At 33.3% G+C, this 17,127-nt stretch overlaps 1 protein-coding gene across 2 annotated transcripts in view; it reads left to right on the top strand.

Moving 5' to 3' along the window:
- LOC133185471 (hepatic leukemia factor-like) overlaps window positions 1-17,127 on the top strand; it is a 144,304-nt gene that overhangs the window by 52,390 nt on the left and 74,787 nt on the right. For both annotated transcript variants that reach the window (XM_061320740.1, XM_061320714.1), the window contains exon 2: window positions 3,147-3,377. In XM_061320740.1, coding sequence (XP_061176724.1) covers window positions 3,147-3,377 — 231 coding nt within the window. The remainder of the gene's footprint in view (window positions 1-3,146; window positions 3,378-17,127) is intronic.

Here is a 17,127-nt window from a genome sequence, read left to right as displayed (position 1 = left end):
ACACTACCTGAGGATACTTCTGTAATAATATGACTAATCATGGCTTTGCTGTTCTTGAGAAGAAGATTTTTAAAGATATTTCTTATATATTCCTATGTAAAACATTGACCCCCCTCTTGTGGCCCCGCCCTACCCCCGGGGGTTATGATATGAACAAATTTGAATCTAGAGTATGTAATGAAGCTTTCACATAAGTTTCATCTTTTCTTGTGCAGTGGTTTTTGAGAAGTAGATTTTTAAAAGATGCCACCAAATTTTCATGATTCTTAATTATCTTCTCTTGAAAGAGGGCGCAGCACTTCCTGTGAACAAACTTGAATCCCCTTCACCCAAGGATGTTTTGTGGCAAGTTTGATTGAAATTGGCCCAGTGGTTCTTGAGAAGAAGTCGAAATTGTGAAAAGTTTACAGACGACAGATAGACACTGGACACTCTTTGATCAGAAAATCTCACTTGAGCCTTTGGCTCAGGTGAGCTAATAATAAAGTAGACCTTCACCTAATGTTATAACACCATTTTGCATAGTTTTAAAAATGTTTAAAACATTTCATCATTACTTTATCTATTTAATGTGACCAGTTGGCAATTTGAAATTTAAGTTAACCTACATGTTGATGGAATTAATTTTTTTTTTTTAATCTAGAATGTCTTGTAAACATTTTCACAACATGAAAATATTTGATTGGTGTCTCTCAAATATTTAAAATAACGTTTTTTTACAACTACAATAAGATGTTTTGTGCTTCCCGTAAATACGTTTTTTATAAAAGAAATTTTTTGAGTTATTTTCATAAATGGAAGTTCTTTACTCTAAAATTTCATAATTGACCTTGATAATTTTATGATTGTGTATTCCATTAAAATATTGACTGATCAGCTCCTTATATCAAAGCAGAGGATATATGTAAACAATATACATGAAATGAAATTTAAAAATGCTGATTTTAATTCCTTTATTTGAAGAAAAAGGTGACTTACTATTGAGTCTATAAATTCTTCAAGCTTTCAAAGGACCACGTACAGCCCTTTTTGGAAACATATTTTGACCAACTGACTGTACACATTCGACATTTTTTATGTCAACATTACTTTAATGTATTATAGGCATATTAAAATCATGCTAAATATGAAATTAGATAATATGAATTCGTGCCTCAAACAAATTAATTTTAAGTCCCGAAAAGTGTTAACCCAAGTCCAGAAACGTGTTGTCAGGTCCCGAATTGTTGGGGTCACGCTCCTGAAACATCCATAATTCTTGCCATCGATACTAAAAATAAAGACTTCTGTGAAATTCTTTTGAAGTGTCACTATTCCCCCCATGGTTTTAGTCCGATTTCAATATAACTTGATAGGCAAGTAAGACTACACTTAGATATATAATTCTTTATATTGGTTTGTGATATTGATGAACATTGTTGCCATTGGTACTGAAAGTAAAGATTTCTGTGAAATTCTTTCTTAGCGTCACTATTCCTCCTACGGTTTTAGTCCAATTTCAATATAATTTGGCACACAAGTATATAACACTAACAGTCTTTGACAAATCCCGGGAGTCTGAAGCCTGGGACCTGGTAAAATTGGAAGCAGGCATGTGGAAATTGCATACTTACAAGCCCAAAGGGCATGTAAATTCTGAGGCCTAAGCCTCCATATTATCAATTTAAATAATACCAATAGCATTAAATGTACTTAAAAGTCTGATTTTTCATCTAAAGTGGAGCACCAAATAAAATTTTAACGATACTTTATTCTACCACAATTTCCAAGGAACTCTTTTCCAAAGGAGACACAAAAAGTATACACGTTGAAAACAATACATTACTTCCAAGGAACTCTTTTGCAAAGGAGACACATAAAGTGTACAGGTTGAAAACAATATTGATGGCGAGACAATAGATCGATAGAAATGGATTTCGGATCATTTCCTTGGCATGAATAGGCAAATAAGAATAAAATTACTTGATAAAATTCTGGGCATGTAAATATTTGTTCGGGCTAGCGTAATAAGTGGTTAAACCTGCCTGAAATGCATGTACTGAACAAAAGATTTGGTGAAGACTGCATAAGCTTCATAATTCTGTTTATCAGTTTTTGATTTCGATAAATGGTGTTGTCATGGTAACTAAAAATAGATTTTTAAAAAATTTCTTTTAAAACGCTACCCTTACTGCTTTTTTTGTCCAATTGAAATCAAACTGACTCAGAAAGAAACTAAACCAAGGATCATTATTTTATTTATTGCTGTTGCCAAAATTTCAGGTCTTAGTGCTACCTTTGTTAATTATCCCCTGCATGACACAGTTTTTAGAACATTTGCTCTAGAGTCGCAATGTAAGGAGTTAATCCTTACATCGCATGTTAGAATTCCACTGATGGACATAGAGACAGGTTCTTCAGACGAGACCTTGGTCAGATGAGACCGTATAAACCAAGTTCATGTGTCGGAGTAGGTGTTGACATGAAAAAGATCTTTCACTGCTCAATTGCCCAAGTGCTGAGTATAGGTCTAAATTTGCAGCCCTCCACCAGCAAGTGGTGGGGTCTCCATATGAGTGAAAAATTCATGAGAGGAACGTTAAATAACAAACAAAACCCTTCAAGTTGTTAATTAAATAAAAATCAGTAAAGCTACAGTCTCATCAGAGACTTCTGGATATTCAGTGTGCCTTATCTTCTTTGCTCCTAAACTTCTAACCAACTAACTGTATGAATTTTGAAATGATTAGAGATGATAGAGTTCTCACTAAATGGTGAAAATTTTGTCACATAGGTCCAGACCTGTTCCAGATGGACCCAAAACGTTAATAACCTGGGGCCTGTTTTACAAAAGAACTTACGACTAAGACAAACTTATAATTCCACTTATTACTTTCTTTGGAACATTAATTTGAAAATGGTTTTAATAGTTTTAAAAAGAATTTAGAAAGATACGTTTATGACATAAATTTTAAATAAAATAATCAATTTTGAAATTTTTTACAATCAATGAAAGTATTTGGTCTTAGTTCTAAGTTCTTTTGTAAAACGGGCCCCTGGTATCCAGGTGACTGCCAATGTCCATAAACCTGGTACATGTATTCAAGTTTAAAAGTATTAACGAGTGGAATGACTAATCTTTGTTTAATGGTTGATTCCTTTTATAGATGAATCTAGAGACAAACCTCATGGCCCTGGCTTTTACCAGGATCAGTACTCAACAGTAGAAGAAATGGCTGCCAGTACAATACAGGCAATGTCTAACCAGAATCGTCAAAGCAATGTATTGGGAACCCCTACTGCCACCACAGCTGCTGCTGGTCTGTTCGAACCACACTTACATTCATCTATGAACTATGCTCTCAAACCTGAAAAAGGTCTTCCACCTACTCCCCCAGGTAAGAAGAATGATGGTAAAAAAAGAATTTTGTACTTATATTATTAAGGCCCCACAAGGATTTATGGATGCTTTATAGTAATCACTCTGTCTTTTCTGTTAATAATTTTGTTCAGCTCACATGAGCTGTAAGCTGAAGTGAGCTTTTTCTGAACACTGGTTGTCCACATCTGTCTGTCTCTCTCTGTAAACTTTACACATTTTTGACTTCTTTTCAAAAACCACTTGGCCATATTTAACCAAATCAGCACAAAGCATCTTTGGGTAAATGGATTCAGAATTGTCAAAATGAAAAGCCAAGCCCCTCCAAGGGGAGATCATTAAGAAAAGGCGAAAATAGGGTAGCATCATTAAAAAATCTTCTCAAGAACCACTGTGCCAGAAAAGATTAAACTTGTATGTAAGCTTTCTGATGTAGTGTAGATTGTACATTGTTCAAATCATAGCTCCCAGGGATAGGGTGGGACTGCAATAGGGGATCAAAGTTTAACATGAGAATATATGGAAAAAAAACTTTTCATCAAGAACTACTGGACCAGGAAAGATTAAAGTTATGTTTAAACTTCTTGATATAGTGTAGATTTCTAAATTGCACATCATGGCCCCCAGGGATAGGATAGGACCACAAAAGGGGATCATAAGTTTTACATAAGTTTTACATAAGAATGTATCTCATAATGGAGATATATTGAAAACTCGAAGTTCATGCTTGACAGAAAGGATTGGTGTGTCATGTCCTTGACTAAGTGTCACAGTAGCAAGTTCAAGATCACAAGCCAAAAAAAGTATAACTAGTGTCTGGTCAAGAACTCTCTTATGAAAAATATTGGATATTAATTGATAATTCACAAAAAATTACTTATGAATTGAGGGTAAGGTAAGTTAAGATAATATTTATTTAAAGTTGGGTTTTAACAACAAAAACATTAACTCTGAAGAGCTATTTTCTGATTACATATTAATATTATTACATATAAATACAACAGCCACACAAAATATAGAAGAAATAGTGCTTTTTAAATATCACACTTCTAAAATATCACTTTACTATAATGATGCATATAAAATGATATGACATAGGATTATATAGGAAAAAACTTTTAACATCTTCTCAAGAACAGAAAATGCATATGAAACTCAGAATACAACAATACCCTGATAATACTGGCCAGTCACTTTGATTGATTGTTGACCAGCATGGCATTTACACGTGGTCAGTCAAAGCCTATGTCCTCAAAAAAGCATGTGTCATATTTGTTCTGATTTGACTGGATGAGGTTTTAAATTTAAGAAAATTTAAAGAATGGAATTAGTAAGGCTACTCTAGCTGCTACTATTGTTGTACTATATAGCTATCATTATCATCATTATAGGAAGTTAAACTTGCTTTGTCTGTCCACATGTAATTGTTGTTTACTGCGTACTATAGTGAACAATCATTCAATACGATTGGTCAGTATTGTCAGTGGTATTACTGGGTTCTGTGTTTCTTGTGCAAAGTATTATTGATTCCATTGAAATCAAACATCCAATCGATGAGTAATAAGAAAATCAGCATACAAAAATTTAGCACACCTCATCCAGCAAACTGTCATGCTGTTAGTAAAACAATAATAATTTATCAATCTTTATATGCTTATACATATTGATGAGAACTATTCAATCACATTAACATATTTTATATCTTGACCATTCATTTGACCTTGACTTCAAAATTTGTGTTTAGCTTAATTTCAAAGAAACTATTCATAAGACAAATATTTTTATCAAACTCCATTTGCTTTTTCTTATTGATGAGAGCTTTTCAATAACCTCAGCATTTTTTACCTTGACCTTTCCTTTGACCTTGACCTCACTTTCTAAAATTTGTGTTTAGCTCAGTTTAAAGAAACTGTTCAAGATAGTTTTATGTATGCCTATGCACTGATACATTATTTGGTGAGAATTTACCAACTGTGTCCAATTCATTTTACCTTGACCCTCCCAATGACTTTTTACCTTACTAATTTTATTGCGCTTTAAAACTCAGTTTTAAAGAAACTATTCAAGATATTTTCATCAAACTTCTTACATTAATACAGATTTTCATGTTGCATTACTAATGAACCCTTGGTGGGGCATTCATGACTTATGGACATATTTCTAGTTTTTTTCTCTGTTTCTTTTGTTTTTTTGACGTACATCTTAACTTTATTTTGCCCTGAAGAAGGGAGATGGCGTCCCGAAAATTGACAATTTCTATTGTTTGTATCTTGGTCATTTTTAGTGCTTTGTATAATGCAGCTATGTTAAGGCTTCCCGAAGCTTTAAAATGCGCTCATAGCATAATATTGTATTGGGAGGTTGGTTTTGGTTTTAATTCATAAGTATTGTACTTTAGTACTTCCAATTTATATAGAGGGTTCCCTCGGCTATATATTAACAATTATTTGGTATGATATCACATGACTTTGTTGTTCACGTGATGGTCATTTATAATTTTTTGAAGTGTTTCACATAAATCGCTTCGGCGCAGCTGATTATCACAATAATTATTAACATTTTGTTATATGAATAAATTCATCGTATCCTTGTGTATCCGATATGTGCTTGGGAAAAGTCATAGTATTACTTGGGTACAAAATATTTCGTGAGAAATTCAAGTTTGTGGGTATTTTCCACACAATATCGTAATCTGTATCAAAACAAAGCCATCACACATTTTCCCCAAGCAAGATTCAGTTAGAGAACAACCTCTTCTTACAGATTTCCACAAGAAAACTCAGATTAATCCTCATTAATCACCTGCGCCAGACTCATTTATACACACAAAATAAATTATACCTCCAACCACAGGTATAAAACAGAGTACATTTCAAAAGTGTATTTTTTGTAAGCATTTTGAACATGCTGAATTTTATTCAAGGGTACGTAAGCGATGTATTTCTAAAATATTCGGACATATAAGACTTAAAAAACCTTTAAAGACTCGTGAATTTTGCAGCAGTTATTTAGCATTTTACATGCAGTTTGAAATAAAGTGTAAATTAAGTTCATGACACTCTCCCCGTCAAAACAACTCAAGTTGGCACTGACTTGACGTAATTTTCTATTATGATGTCATATTTTGATAGTTCAGAGAAGTGAAGGCACAGAGTGCACTGTGATATTCTATGGGAAGCCTTAACCTGCCTGCGAAAATTCCCTTTTGTGATCTTGTTTCTATTTATGAGTCCAAATCGGCAAGCATCGAGCATTTCATGGATAGTCAAAAATTTATTTTTCAAAAGCTTTTGGTATATAATTGATATTTTCCTACTTAATGCTCAAACACAATTAAAAAATTATTTTGGATATATTAAGGGACTGGTATGCAAGGAAATCCATTTTCTTGGTTACGGGTTCATAAATCCAAATGAAATCAATGAATTTTTAGCCATTTTTCTATGAATATGCTTTCTGTACATTATAAAATAAGGTATTTTGATTATCTTATTTGTTGAAAGAATGAATTACTTTATTTTCCAAAAATAACAAAAACAAAATTTCTGTACTGATATTGTTGCCATGACAATGGGAAAAGAACATGACATCAATACTTATTAATTTTGGAAAAAATTACATGTTTATCACTATATATGCAAAATCTACAACCACCGCTGGAAAAATGATTGCTGTGCTCTTGAGCTTGTTCGGGGTCATCTATATGTCATGTCTATAAAATAAAATAGATGGGCAACTTTAGTAGAAAAAAGTTTTAAAAGGTCAAAATGTGTGTCAGTCTGGCATTTATAAGCTTTTTTTGAAGAGGTACGGGTATACTGAATACATGTAGTGTCCATTATATTGGTTTTATTGGTTTTGATCAAAGCTTACTCATAAATTACTATTTTTGAGTAATAATTGCACAACCAATTTCAAAGGGAATTTTATATCCCCCACACATGAAACTTGGAAAAGGAGGGGATATAGGAAACACTTTGTCCGCTGGTCCATCCATCCATATGTCCATACAATCTTGTCTGGTCCAGAACATTTTAATGGAGAGCCATTGAAAGTTCATACTTGATATTATTAATAAGATTGTTTACGACTTGGAGATGTATCATGAACTTGACCCAAGATCATTTGAACAAGTTCAAGGTCATTGGAAGAAGAATAGTGCAATTCATGCCCATTCTATAACATTCTAATGAAAAGACTTGAAAATTTATACTTAACTTAAGGTTTGTTTATGAGTTGTGGGTGTGATATGACCTTGACCAAAATTCATTTGGGCATGTTTGACCTTGACTCAAGGACGTTTAGCATTTTCAAGGTCACCTCGGTGAAAGTGTACAATTTGTGTTTGGTACACAACTTCGCATGAAGAGACATTGGAAGTTTGTGCTTTACACAAAGGTTTTAGGCCAAAATAAAAAAAAAAATTGTTTCCCATAACGCGACCGACCCAATTAAATCCCGCCAAGTGAAAAGTTTTTTTTTTAAGAATATTATTCACATATTTTTTTTAAATGTTTATCAACTTATATGAAATACAATTTCATCAAAATCTTAAATTCTTATTAGAACAGCCGATTTTGTTTTACTGTGATTTTCAAGCTTTTGTTGGAAACAAATGGCGCCCATATTGTGGTCACATGGGTTAGTTGGTGTTATAAAACAACTGCAACATATCAGCCATATGCCTTTAGCTTATTAAAATCTTACACTCTTGAAACATTTTGTTAATAAAATATACCATGACTAATTAAGAGTGTTTTAGTGTTATTTACAAACCTGTCTTTTAAAATTAAGGTACATAGTAAGCATGGTAAGGCCCCCCTCATTAGCAGACAGGGGGCCTAACTTGTGAACACATCAATTAAATTCACTGCATTTTATTTAATTTGAGTGATGATCTAATAAACAGTTCTTATGTTTATTACATGGGACCATAGGAGTTGTAAATATTTCTGCATATTTCATCCTGATGAATATATTAATTCAGATGTTCTTTCCTCATGCCTTTTATTCATGGGTTAAACTTCATGACCTTGACATTGTGCATGATATTTTTAGATAAAGTTTGGTTCAATTAAATATTGTTTACATATTCTTTCCAAATAGTTTTGAAATCTTGATACAGCTTCCTGAGACGTCCAGTGTGTTTTTTCTTTAATTAGGCCCTTGAAGATTGGTTGTTTCTTTGCTTTAAATCTGAGAATTTGAGAATTGTTGGGATGACAACATTTGAACATTTGCCTTTCAAAAATGCATACATTGATTGAAACTTGGATACTGATACTTAAAGAGAGTCACTATGAGAGCTCAAATAATTGAAGTTAAACCATTTCAAGCATGCATGTAGTATCAGGGTTAGGGTTGGAGGGGGGGGGGGCTGGCCCCTCTACTTCCCCCACTCCAGCTTTCCTAGTTTAGAAACAATATTGCACGACAGATAAGACCTCAGGGGCTACCTAAAATAAAAATCTGGAAGGACTATTCATGAATGATGTCTAAAACTTGTACTTTAGACATTTACCTTAAAATATATTTCATAACATGCTATAAAGTGAAATATAAAAGCTTTGTGTTTAACTAGTCTTCTTTTTTATCTGTCAAAAACCATTTTGAAAATTTTGAAATTGATTGATCTTTAATGACCTTGTTCTATGATACTTCAAAATGCAGAATATAAAGAGAATATGCATGCCAAGAATTAATAAGTTATTAGTTGTACATGAACAAAAAGCTACTGACAGACAGACAAAGAATGTTACTTTTGGACTGAACATTTTTATTTGATCATCTTTCATGACTACATTGCATGGATCTTTTTTTTCTGGCTCGCTGAGGATATAACCACCAACCACTGACTTTCAGCATCACTGGTCTGTACTGTAATAATGTATTCTCAAATATCTGAAAAAGTGAGAAAATTAAATTGTGATTATCCCCCCCCCCCGCAAATGAAGTTTAGGGAGGTATATTGGAAACAGCATGTCTGTCTGTCTGTCAGTGTGTCCGTCTGTCTGTAGAGGAGATTTTGTCCGGACCATTTCTTGGAACCTGTTGGAAGGATTTGTCTGAAAATTTGTACACTCATTATTCACCAGTTGAAGGTGTGCCCCTGGTATTTTCATCATGATTGGATAATTTTTTTTGCATTTTACAGGTGTTTTTTTTTCATTTTTATTATTTGGTTTTGTCCGGATCTGTTCCCAGAGACTATTGCATAGATTTGTATGAAAATTTGTACACTTATTATTTACCATATGAATATGTGCACCTGGTATTTTCAACATTATTTGACAATTTTTCTCCATTTTACAGTGTTTTTTTTCATTTTTATTGACATAGCATTTCGGGTTCATGTCTAAGGTTTGAGACATAGAATCTAGAACATCTGTACAAAAATGTGAACTTACAGCTTAAAACTACTCATTAGAACTAAAAAAAATCGCAAAGTATTAAAAACAGTTTTTACATTACACAGCAGATAGTGTAAATCCATTTGTCCCTTGGGAGTGATGAGTGGACATGCATCCATTTAAAGATTAATTAATGAGTTTAGTGTGGGAAGCTGTTAGGGCATCTCTGATCAAGCAGGTCTTATCTGTATCTCCTGGGGATTGGGCAGAAAGAAATAAAGATCTCTGTTGTCTAAGTCTCTTAATTGTAATTTATGTCTGTCAAAATACATAGTTACTGGAACCAGCCTTTTATTTTTAAAATGAGTTTGATATAAAGGTATTAAGATCAATTTGATTTTTTATAATTAATTGATATTTTTTTTTTCAACAATCAATTTGCAGAGTGTCATGTCTCACAAAGATGACAGATAGTTGCAAACTATTTTTTCAATGTAATAAAAAACACTGTAATTATTAGTATTGATGTTTTATTAGGCTGCACCTTAGTTTCATTCATTAAAAAAAATATAATGAGTAACTAAATTTTCACTCTAAACGTTTAAGCAAATTGTGAACACCTCTCACATCTAGAAAACATTAGTGATTTGGTACCTTCTCTGAAAAACCCAGCGGGAGGTATTTTGACAGTTCTAGTTTTATATAGCTTTGCTTTCATATACTAGGCACCATTTCCAGTTGAGCTTGTTTTATTATGCCTCCGCTCCAAAGGAGAGGAGGGTATACTGTTTTACCCTTGTGTGTCTGTCTGTCCGCCTGTCTGTCTGTCTGTGTGTCAGTCTGTCTGTCCGTAACAAATTTGTTTTGTTTAGGCATGCCATATGGTGGGATTCATTTTTGTGAGAATCTGATGTCAACTTCCTGTTTATCTGTGCATCTGTCCGTACCATACATAACAAATTTTGGTCACAGTTTTCTCAGCAATTACTCATCGCAGATGCTTGAAATTTTAGCACACTCTTGGTTTAAGCATGCCATATAGTGGGATTCATTTTTTGTACGAATCCGATGTCAACTTCTTGTTTATCCGTGCATCTTTCCGTACAATACATAACAAATTTTGGTCACAGCAGATGCTTGAAATTTTAAGCACACTCTTTGTTTAGGCATGCTATATGGTGGGATTCATTTTTGTGAGAATCTGATTTCAACTTCCTGTTTATCTGTGCATCTGTCTGTACCATACATTTCAAATTTTGGTTGCAGATTTCTTAGCAACTCTTATTGCAGATCCTTGAAAGTTTAGCACACTTATTGTTTAGGCATGTCATATGATGGGATTCATTTTTGTATGAATCTGATATCAACTTCTTGTTTATCCCTGTGCTTGTCCAAAAATGAACTTGTGTATTCACATCATAGCGGAGGTATTATTAGCGAGCATTGGCTCACAGACTTCTTGTTTGTTCTGTTTGTTTTTAAATTCTTTTAAAATTTGAATTTTGAATAACCAGTGATTTGTTTGATTTATATGAATTCTTATTTTTTCATTTTTTGGATATAAACAACATAGATGATGTAATGTGTTTTCCATGTATTGAGTATTTCAAGACTTTTATACCTTCACATCCCTATCTACAGTCAGTGGACATAAGTAGCTGGGCCTAGGAAGGGGTAGCGCCATACTCCATCTACGCATACTGTAGAAAAATGGGGATTGAAATAATAGTGCGCTGTGCCATGCGGTGTGCCTCGCAAAATGCAGGCAGGCATGTTTTGTTAGTTTGTAAGTTCATCCCAGTTGGCTCTTTTGGTATTCTTCATCGAAGTTAGATGGAATCTGAGATGTATCATATGATAATATCGGAACCATCATTGGGCATATTGACATCCACTGGTAAACAAAGAAATTTTTCCTTCAGTGTGGTTCATAAGTGTTAAGTCTTTTTCAGTGGCTGACCACAGCTTTTAATGAAAGTCATGCACATGGAAAATATTACATTCTACCTTTAGTTACAATGAAATACCTTATTAATGAAGTATACATATCTTGGCATGTCCCTTTATCTGTAAATTGGCATTTTTTTAAAAAAATGGGCGCTTTTGGTTTACATATAATTTTCCTAAATACTTATTGTGTTAGAATCTAGTTGATGAAGGATTTATGAAGCTCTTAGAAACAAAAAAAATCATTTCCACTTATCAGAGTAATAAGATTTGCCAATACCTATTGCATTTTTAGCTCACCTTAGCCGAAGGCTCAAGTGAGCTTTTCTGATCAAAATTTCTTCATTGTCTGTCGTTGTCATTGTCGTCGTTGTAAACTTTTAACATTTTCATCTTCTTAAGAACCATTGGGACAATTTCAACCAAACTTGACATGAGTATCCTTGGGTAACAGGGATTCAAGTTTGTTCAAATGAAGGACCACACCCTCTGCCAGGGGAAATAACTAAGAAATAGTGAAAATTTGGTGGGGGTATTTAAAATTCTTCTTCTCAAGAACAACTGGGCCAAAAAAGAAACTTATGTGAAAGCTTCCTGACATAATGAAGATTTGAGTTTGTTCAAATCATGTTCCCTGGAGAGTAGGGTGGGGCTGCAATGGGTGATCAAAGTTTTACATAGAAATATATAGGAAAAATCTTTAAAAATCTTCTTCTCAAAAACAGTAAAGCCATGATTGGTGATATTTATATGGAAGCATCCTTAGGTAGTGTAGATTCAAGTTTGTTCAAATCATGACCCCTGGGGGTTGGGAGGGGTCACAATGGGCAATCAAATTTTGATTTAGGTATACATATGAAAAATCTTTAAAAATCTTCTTCTCAAGAACAGTAAAGCAATGGTTAGATATATTTATATGGAAGCATCCTCAGGTAGCTTACATTCAAGATTGTTCAAATCATGATCCTCAAGGGTAGGAAGGGGCCATAATTGGTAATCAAAGTTTTACATGAAAATATGTAGGATAAATTGTAAAAATCTTCCAAAGAAAAGCAAATCCATGATTAGTCATATTAATTCAGAAGCATCCTCAGGTAAGTTATATTCAAATTTGTTTAAATCATGTCCCCTGGGGGTATAGGGGGCCATAGGAGATCAAACATATTAAAAAATCTTCAAACCCATTAGTCAATGAAATATGAAAGCATCCTCAGTTAGTGTAGATTCAAGATGAATAAATCAGACCCCCCTTTCCCGAGAGGAAGGGGGTGTTTGTGATCACTTATATATTTAACCTTTTCAATACGAAACTGATTTCTGCTTTTTATCTAGCCAATGTTCTCAGGTGAGCAATGTAGCCCATAGGTCTTTTGTTTATAAATTTTCCTAAATTTTGTTGTCAGAGATATATGAAATATGTGGAGATAACGAACAGTATTAGAGCTCAAAAGTCCATTAAATTACACTACACCCTTGTCAAAATAGACCAGGATATCCCAAGATTTATTGAGATTTTCTCAAGATTTCTTGGTCAAAAATCCCAGGAAGTCTCAGGATTATCCTGGTTCCTAACCTCAGGAATTGTCAGGATGGTATTTGAACAAGGATTTTTCAGGATTTGACAGGACATCCTGGTGAAGCAAAATATCCTGAGATATCTTGAGAATTCCTGGGAACCACAACTATCCTGACCTCAGGAATATTTCACATGTTTCATGGTAGTATAAAAATCCTGAGATGTCTTTAGATTTCCTGGGATCACAATCCTGTCATCATCCTGGCCTCAGGAATTTGACTTTGTAGTGTAAAAATTCTGAGATATCTTGAGATATTCCTGAGATTGACAATCCCTTCACTGACCTGAACTTTGGAATTTGTCACTTCTTTCGAAAACCAGATTTAAGTTCTCAAAATGCATTTAAATACTGAGAATTCCCTTTGCACACTAAAAAGAGTTATTAGGCAAGTTATTCTTTAATCAAATGTTGTTTTTTTTCTTTGGAGCTTTAAAAGTCTTTCATGATGTTATGAATGGTGGTAACATTGACCCCATGGAAGCATTCTGTTATTAGGCCTGTAAAAGTAAAGATACTTTATTATTCGAAGACACTCACATTAATTATGTTAAATGTCAATATGAAAAAAACAACTTTATGTAATTTTTTTGCTTTTTACACTTACAACATCTACCTGTGTTAAAACATAATTTTACCTTGATTTTATGTTCTCTTTTCCTTGTCAAGGCAACAAGGCCCTTTTCGGCGAAAACACCAATGAACTGGAAGTTGTCAGCTTCTCTTTACTGAAAAATATAAATCAAGGGCATTGGCAAAGGGGCGGCAGGGGCGGCGATTGCCGCCTCAATAATTTTGCAAAAAAAAATTAAAAAAAATTAAATGAGAAATATAGAATTACAAAATTTATAAAGGCAATATCTGTAGTCAATGGAGCGGTGAGAATAACGGCAATATGTGGTCATTGGAGCGGCAAAGTGTGAAAGCTATTGTTTACACAGATGCAAATTGGGATGCACGTGTACATATACCTATACCTGGCGCGTGTAAACAATAAGCAGGGTATCCATTGGTCCACGTGCTGGTTTGCTACAAATTCTTCATCAGACCCACAGCTATAGCAACGTTTTGAGAAATTCTATTTCTTTGGGGTGGAGTTGGGGGGTCTCTACGTTTCCTGATTTTTTTGTTCTTTTCAAAAACGGGAATTTGCCCGAGTTCGACCTTAAAGCAAAAACAGTGTGTGTGGAAGGGGGAGGGAGCAAGCAGCGTTTAAATGGATATTTACTAGGGATGGCAACAAACATTCAAATATTCATTCGATGAGTTGAGATTCGAATATGAATTTAAGATTCGAATATTCGGTGTTTTTCAGATTTTATAAAAAGAAGCACTGTGATTTATAAATTTTGATTAGAGCAGTGCTGGAATTATCCCTGTTTAATTTACTAGCGATCAATTTCGATCGCCTGATTTCTTCCACTATTTTCTTATCTTATAGAACTACTAAAATACATGTTTTTTGTTTTGAGTAAGGTGTTTAAAGAATTGTGCAATAATGCTTTATGTATAAAACAAAATGTACTTTTATAGTTTTTATTTGTTAGATATGATCAGATCTAGAATCGAGGACAACAAAATGAAATATTAGAATGTCTCAAAGGCGTGAAGAGTATAAATTAATTGATCATTGAATGAATGTCCGATATAATTAGTCTTTAATTAATATTGTAAAGGGCTTAATTTCAGAATAAATGTGTAAATTACTTGATTATCTTGGGTTGTACATAATCCTGAGTTTTATATTCATTATCGGGAAATTAGTTAATTACATGCACCTAGGAAAATTGGCTTGTTATCACTACTCCTTCGAAACCTTAAACCGTAGAGATACGAAACCTTCACTAATGTCTTTGACTAATTTAGTAGACTCTTCAATCTATTCAGTGCGAAAGGTTGCATAAACCCCTTTAATTAGTTATTGCCCCTGAAAGTTTTTGATGGTTACGAATAATTTTTTTTTTTTAAACAATTAATCGTAGAGACAGGGGACCAATGGCATTGGCATGGGTGTCCTTTGACCTTGAAATTTATATAGAGGTCAAAAGTCAAGGTCATTCAAAATATGAGAAAATTAGCTTTTTTAATATCTCTTTTGTCTTTCAACAAATACTGAATATTTTTGCATCTATAAAGTGTCCTTCTAAAACTATTTCAAAGATTTCATTCTTGTCCCCCAAGTTTGACCCATTCAAAATTTGTCACCCCTTTTGCAACAAAACCTTGTTATCGCTACTCCTCCGAAACTGTAAACCTTCATCAGTGTCTTCGACTCATGTAGTACACTCTTCAGACTATCATTGTGAAAGCATTCTTTGGTCCCTTGTATGAGTTACTGCCCCTGAAAGTTTATGCTGCTTACATTTAAGTGAGCGTCTCAGAGAAAACCATGCAAAACAGTCCACAAGCAGGGTTTATGTATTGTTATCAATTTTTGTGTGCAATATAGTATTGATATACCATTAAATTTGCCACATATATTTTTGTCATTGTTGCCTTAGTTCATGACTTAGAGGCATGTTACTAAAAATAGAACATGTAGTCAAACTAGGAGCTTGAAATCATTGAATCTAGACATATTTGAGGAAGTCTCAACAAATTATGACATTTCATGCATTGAAATTAATTGATAGGCATAAAAGTATGTTGCCTAGAGTATCAGTCAGGATAGTAAAATTTATTCAGTACTTATCCAGTTTAAGTACAAAAAGGTCACAAATCTTCCAAAATTCACATTTCCAAAAAATTCAAATATTTATGAACTTTCAAAGTATTTTTAAAGATTCTGTAAACACTGCAATTTGTTTTATTGTAATTACACCTGTAAGTACAGACCATAATTAGGAAGATATAAAAAATCTATCTTTGGACTCTTTCAAATAGGGCAGATATGAGGTCACGAACAATGCTATGTTTTGACGTATTGCAAATCATAATAAACATTGTTAAAAAAGCTCACATCTAGTATATCATAATTTAACTGGAAATGTTTCAGCATGTCACTTTATAATATTTCAAAACAAACAGGACAACTATAACACAATTCTACGTAAAAGGAACTTAAATACATTTTAATGCAGAACATATATGTTGTCATGGGTTACGGTATTATCTTGGTATGTTTTCTTTAAAAACATCAAATGGCTGTTATTCATTGAACTTATTTTTACAGGAAAAAGTATTATTGTGTGGTATTAATAAATATTCTATATAAAAAGGCAAAGTGTTTAAAAATATTAAGAAATTTATTTTTGTCATTTAAATATAAAGAACATGTTGCCATGGAAATACCATATTCTTGGAGTTTTATCATTTTCTTTGAAAAGGATGAAAATTACTTTAATCAATTCATTACTCTTCGATCAGAAAATCATGAAAACAAGTCCAATATTTACAAACATTTAAAATAAAACATTGGTGTACAGATACAGAAAAAAATATGTAGATGTTGCCATGGAAACATCATACATTTTACGTTTTTTTTTCAATTTTTCCGGAATCCCCCCCCCCCCCCCCCCCATGATAATCTTCAAATCTTTACTTTTTACTTTTGCTAATACATATATAATCTGACTAAAAAGGACTATTTGTGTTATGAAATAGACACAAAAGAACATGTTATACTAACATAGCATGTAAGCTACCATAAAAATGTTTACCATGGTTACCAAACAAAGTAAAATATCAAGTGTTTGAATTAGAAATACATATATGCTATTATTATACCTCATTATAATTATTCTACACAACGCGTTATCTGATTGGTTCTAGATTATCACGTGATCGGGCCATAAAACTTCATATTTCACAGTCGTCGGCATGCTTTTCATCATATTCCCCCTCTTCGGATACCTAGTGCATTTTCCCGCAATAGTTATCGTTTGTTGAAAGAAAACTC

This window comes from Saccostrea echinata, unplaced genomic scaffold, assembly GCF_033153115.1.
Source record: "Saccostrea echinata isolate AGI-Se365-2 ecotype Australia unplaced genomic scaffold, CSIRO_AGI_Sech_v1 ptg000001l, whole genome shotgun sequence".
NCBI lineage: Eukaryota > Metazoa > Mollusca > Bivalvia > Ostreida > Ostreidae > Saccostrea > Saccostrea echinata.
This window is presented reverse-complemented; position numbering and strand designations above follow the sequence as displayed.